The sequence below is a fragment of the Condylura cristata genome, unplaced genomic scaffold, assembly GCF_000260355.1.
Source record: "Condylura cristata isolate star-nosed mole 26May11 unplaced genomic scaffold, ConCri1.0 scaffold00013, whole genome shotgun sequence".
Lineage (NCBI taxonomy): Eukaryota > Metazoa > Chordata > Mammalia > Eulipotyphla > Talpidae > Condylura > Condylura cristata.
In genome coordinates, this window is record NW_004567114.1 from 2595390 (window position 1) to 2600867 (window position 5478).

At 72.7% G+C, this 5478-nt stretch overlaps 1 protein-coding gene across 1 annotated transcript in view; it reads right to left on the minus strand.

Annotated features, from left to right (window-relative positions):
• Positions 1 to 5478, minus strand: part of EVL (Enah/Vasp-like) — a 55309-nt gene that overhangs the window by 5131 nt on the left and 44700 nt on the right. The window contains exons 7-10 of the mRNA XM_012724674.1: positions 5382 to 5454; positions 4866 to 4987; positions 2812 to 2872; positions 528 to 591 (exon numbers count right to left, since the gene is read on the minus strand). Coding sequence (XP_012580128.1) covers positions 528 to 591; positions 2812 to 2872; positions 4866 to 4987; positions 5382 to 5454 — 320 coding nt within the window. The remainder of the gene's footprint in view (positions 1 to 527; positions 592 to 2811; positions 2873 to 4865; positions 4988 to 5381; positions 5455 to 5478) is intronic.

Consider the following 5478-nt stretch of genomic DNA (forward strand, 5'->3'; position numbering starts at 1 on the left):
GCCCCGGGCAGCCGGGCCCACAGAGGCAGTGCGGGTGGGGCCGGGCACCAGCAGCTGGCAGCGGGAGGGCGGCCAGTTCCCCTCACCCCCACCTCGCACGGAGCGCAGGCATCATGTTGGCTGAATGACTGAGTGACCCAGCGTCTCCCTCCGGGCAGCTTCAGCTGCTTTTCCAGTTGCACCCGACCCCTCGGGCCGGGTCAGGGGGTCTGCGCTTCTGAGGCAACTGGGGGTGATCACTAACTAGTCGCGGGGGCACTTCCCAGGGAAACCGAAGCCACACCGACATGCTCAGCCCGGAGCCCTGGTTCTGGGGGCAGATGCGGGGCCCTGTGCCAGTGCGGGAGAAGCAGCGGTGGGGGCTCTGCCCCCCGACCAGCGTGGCACCGCCTGGCCGGCTCAGCTGGAGCTTCCTCCGGGCGGCTGGGCACTCTCGGGAGTGGCCGCCCGGCAGTGGCGGGGGCCTGACCGCTGGGCCCTGCCCCCCCGGAGCCGGCCCCCCCAGGACCCCTGCTCCTGGTGCTCACCTGAGGGGTTGGGAGCCTGGCTGGCAGCACGGCCCCCGGGGCACGGAGAGGTGCTCTGTTCCTCCTGAAACGTTAAGACAGGCGTTAGCCCGCGGAGGCGGGGTGCGGAGCCGGCCACCCGCTCCAGCCCGCCCACAGACCCGCTTCCCACGCTCTACTGAGCACCCGGTGCTTTATGATCTGTAACATAATGAACGTCACAAACAGATGAGACCCCAAGTCCCGGCTGTGAACACTGGGCGAGGCCGCAGGGGAGGAGGGCTCTGCCAGGCAGGGCGCCCGCCCACCCCGGGGGACTTCTCTCAGCCACAGCACAAGTGGCCTGATGCCAGGCTGGGTGCCCATGGACCCCTCTGCAGGCCAGCGGGCCCGCTACGGGACCCCGCCAAGCCCGGAGGCGGGTCTCGCTGGCGGGCCAGGAGCTTGCGGGTGCTGTGTGGGCGGGCTGGAAGCCTGGGGGTGTGGGCGAGGCCAGGGCCCCCCGGCCCGGCCGACATGACTGGGCCGAGGGAGGGAATGAGGCCTGCTCCGAGGCTCCCTCCAGCCACCAGCAAGCCCATGAGCTCTAGGGCCTGGCCGGAGTCTCCGGGCAGCTTGCAGGAGGCAGGCGTGAGGGGGCGAGGCAGCGTGACCCTGGCCCCGCCGGGGGCGCCTCTCGCCCCATGTGGGCGCCCCCTCCTCCCGCTCCCCAGCTCCCTGAGCTGCCCACCTGCTCCAGCGCCTTGCGGAGCTCAGGGCAGAGGCCACCTCTGGGCAGCAGAGGCCGCAGGGCCCGTTCCAGGCCTACCGGAGCCCCTGGCACACCTTCTGCTGCCCTCCTCACTCTCGGGGGCCCCCCACCATCTCTGCTCCCCACGGCCCAGGCCCGTCTGTGGCAGCGCCCCGAGCCGGAAGTGAGGCTCAGCTCTGCCAGAGCAGGGCGGAGGCGGCGGCCGCTGACACCCGCTTCCGTGCCCGCCTGGGCCGGGGGCTCTTGGACCCAGTGGCCACCTCCGGGGCAGGACGCCACGCTCCCAGCAGGAGGTGCCTGCGTGGGCTCGGCTGCTGGCCACTGTACCCACTCGAGAACCTCCCTGGCTCCTCCCAGCACCCCGTGTCTGTGGGGTGCACGAATGTATCTGGGGCTCTGGCCAGAGCACAGGCAGGTGCCCGTGTGGGTGGGTGGAGAGCAGCTCTCGGCCGGGCAGGGCCAGGCGTGAGGGGCAGCACAGCCCCACCGGACGCTCCCTCGGGCGCGTCTCCGAGCAGCCGGAAAGGCTCCCTGCACTGGCGGGAGCCGGCGTCAGGTCTCAGCGGGCCAGGCCGCTCAGCCCTTGCCGCACCTCCGCCTGGGGGTTCCTCGGCGCTCTCAGCCACCGGCAACTGGCCCTGGCCATCCTCTCGGCCGGGCTCGCCCTCCCCTAAAGCCCTGCCTGCCCTCCGGGAGCAGCCCAGGGTGTGCTCAGGGCTTCCCAGCCACCGAGCCGTGGGCCTGCGCCCTCGAGAACCCGCGGTGTGGAAAGCCGCCCTGCCCTGGGCAGGCCTGGCGTGGGCGGGGTCGCGGCCCATGGACGGCCGGCCTGGCAGTACCAGGAGTGGGGCCGCGGGGGAGCGTGCCATCCTTGCGCTGAAGGAGTGCTGTGGGCTGAGCGGGGCTGGGGGCCAGGGGACCAGGGGCAGGGGGCAGGGGCGGGGAGGGTCAGCCGGCTGGCTGGAGCTGGGGCACTGGGCACGCTGGGGCCGGGCCTGTGTCTGCTGTCCAGCCACTGAGCCGCAACCGCATGCCATCGTCGGAAGGTCGAAGGCGGCCACTACCGTGTCTCATGGGGAAGCTGACGCCGAGGAGAGGACACTGGCGCCTGACAGGGGCAGCAGCTCGGAGCTGGGCCAGAGGCCCAGGCCGGTCACCCGCCACGGCTCCCCCGGCACCTGCCCATGGCGGGGCCATCAGGGTCCTCTCCTGCCGCGGCGCCCCTTGACCTCGTCCCCCCGCTGTCCGTGGGGCCCCCCCAGCTCTGGGTGGCCTCATGGTGTCCCTGGGCTGCCGGCCCCCTGCCTCCCAGTCAACCCAGGGGCCTGTGGGCTCCTGCCACAGGGGCCTCTGGGTGGTGCGGCCTGTTGTCCAGGGCATGGGGGACGGTGCCTGGGCCCTCTGCCCCAGCCACCCTCCTATACGGCCCCTGGTGAGCCCCTACATGTCCAGGTCACCCAAGTGCGCCTCAGCACCCTGAGGCCGGGGGTGCGGGGGTCCCGTGGGTGGGGGCCATGGGGGGCCCGTGGGCAGGGCGGGGAGGGGGCTGCTTACCGTTTGGCTTTCGTCTTCCTTTTTGTCGGCCGGCTTGTCTGTTTGGGAAGCTGCTTTTCTCCTAGGACGAGGAGGGAGACAGGACCCAGCTCCTGAGGTTTCCACACTGACCCAGACACGCCTCTGGCTGGACACAGTGTGGTCCCCGGGGCCCTGACCCACTTTACGTGCAGGAGGCGAGCGCCCACGTGGCATGACACCGCCGGGCCGGGTGCCCGGGCCTTGCTCCCCTGTGGCCCTGGCCACGACGGCGGCCGTGCAGGAAGGGGGGCTCGGGACCCTTCCTCAGTCTGCAGCACCGAGGGGAGGGAGCTGGTTTGCCCTCAGTCCGGGATGCCTGGGTGCCACGGGGAGCTGCCCTCGGGCCGATGTCACAGCACAGGCGGTGGCAGCCCGGGGCCCCGCAGCCTGAAGCTCCCCTGCCTCGCACTCTGTTCCCAGCTGCTCTGCCCGACCTGGACGCCCTGCGGGGCCTGGGTGGGCTCAGAGCAGCAGGGACTCCCAGGGGCTGGCCCGGGCGCCTGGCCCCTGGCCCCCCCAGACGTGGACTCCCTTCCCCTGGCGCCGGGACTCTCTCTGGCTACCCGCAGCCCTTCGCTTGCCCCAGACACACGCCTTCAGGAGCGCCACTTCTGGGGGCACAGAGCAGCCCTCAGACCCGAGCCCGGGCCCCGTGGCCCTTCACCCTTCCCATGGCCATCACTGCCCCCTCTGCCAAGGGCGAGGCCGCCTCCCGCCCGGCTGCTCCTTGCAGCCCGGGGCGGGGGCTTTGTGCCAGAGCCAGGGCTCAGCTTCAGGCAGAGCAGGGCGGCTGCTGGGCCTCGAGTCGAGCAAAATGTTGCTGCAAACGCTGCGTCTCATAGCTCAGCCGCATCCCCTCTCTGTTCCCGAGAGACCGGCTCAGGGCAGCGCGGGAGCCCGTGAGGCCCTGGCCTTCTCCAGTCCGTCCTGCCGCCCAGCACCGGGGCGCGGCCCTGGTTCTCCGAGGGGCCCCGGCACCCCCGCAGCGTGTGGGTGTCTCCCAGGCTCCTGCTCTGGGAGCCTCCTCTCCGCTGGGTCTACCTCACCGCGCCCAGGGCTGCTCACACATGGGCTGGGCCTGGCACACAGCATTTCTTTTCCAGAAAAAGTCTCCCACTCTCACACGAGGCCCGCAGGCCTGAGCTGGGAGGGGCTCGCTCCGCCCACGGGCCTCCCACCTTGCCGCCCCCCGGCCCTGCTTTCTGCAGGACCTGCCCCGCTCCCGCCTCGGCCGCCTCGGCCTCCGTCCAGCAAGTGGGGCGCTCCTCTGTGGGGCCTCCCTGGGAGGCGCCCAGCCTGCCGAGCCTGCTCACGGGCCGCCTGCCTCCTGGCGACCTGCCCTCGCGGGCTGGCTGGGCGCCCGGCTGAGGCTCGGAAGGCTGCGGTGGACCCCGCTGCCCCCTGCAAGGGCCTCTGTGGTCCCTGACCGTGCGCACAAAGGCGGGGCCGCGAGCCCGAGCTGCCCTGTCCCCTGGGCCCATCTGTGTCCCTGACAGGGCCGTGCAGGGCAACGCGCGGCGCCCTCACGGGCAGCCGGTGGGCCTGCGACGGCGGGTGATGCCGCTGCTTTTCTGGGGCCATCAGGGACTCTACTGGCGGGGCCGCCCGGGCACCCCCAGGCCCGGCTACGGGCTCAAGCAAAAGCCAAGGTCGGGCTCCCTCTGGGGCGGGGCACGGTGTCCCGGGCCCGGTGTCCCGTGGGGGCGGCGCAGTGACAGGCGTGGAGGAGAAGGCGCGGCCCGCCCGGCCCGTGGGGTGGAAGTGTCCTTCCGTCCCTCAGGCCGCCAGCACGCCCAGCTCCTTCCCGGCAGCCTGCCCCGGGCCCCCTCATGCAATCGGGGTGGGCTCTGGGCCCCAGTACTTGTGCTGCCTTTTCCCAGCGGGACACGCGCTTCCCCCGAGACTGACCTCACGGATGGCCTCGCAGCTCACGGATGGCCTGCGATCTACCGCAGGCAGAGCCTCGTGCGGGGGCCCTGCCGGCTGGGCCCCGGGGCCAGGCCAGGGCTGTGCCTGAGGGCCGCGACACCCACCTCTTGGCCAGCAGTTTGTTCATCTCCTCCATGAGGCCGCCGCCCCCGCCCCCACTGCTGGCCCGGTTGGTGTCGGACTTGGAGGTCCCGCTGGGGCTGGAGCCTGCAGACGCGTCTTCAGGCTGGGGAAGGAGGCAGGGCTGTAGCCTCGGGTGGGCGGTGGGCAGCACCGGAGGGCGGAAGGGGCGTGCGTGTGCGTGTGCGTGTGCGTGTGCATGCGGGCGCCCCGCAACGGCGGTGCTGGGGGCCGGTGCCGCCCAACCTCCCGGCCCCAGCGATGACGAAGCCAGCGGCCGAGAGGGAGCGGGCTGGCCCCCGGCCGGGCGGCCTCCCGCAGCCAAGCCCGCAGGTCCTGGGGAACGGGGGGACGAGGGGGAGAGGGCCACGGCCCGTGGGGTATCCTCTCTGGGCGCTGGGGCGCCGGGCGAGGCCAGTGTGCGCATAGCGCGCCCCCGCCCCCCGCACGGCTCTTCACGGCAGCAGTCGGGGCGCCCCAGCCCCCCTGGGGACCCTTACCCGCTGGACTCGTCTCAGCTTGGCCCCGGCCAGGGCGGCGGCCAGTCCCGACACGGAGCTCTCGTCGTGGCTGCTGCCCTGGGCCCCTCCGGCTGGC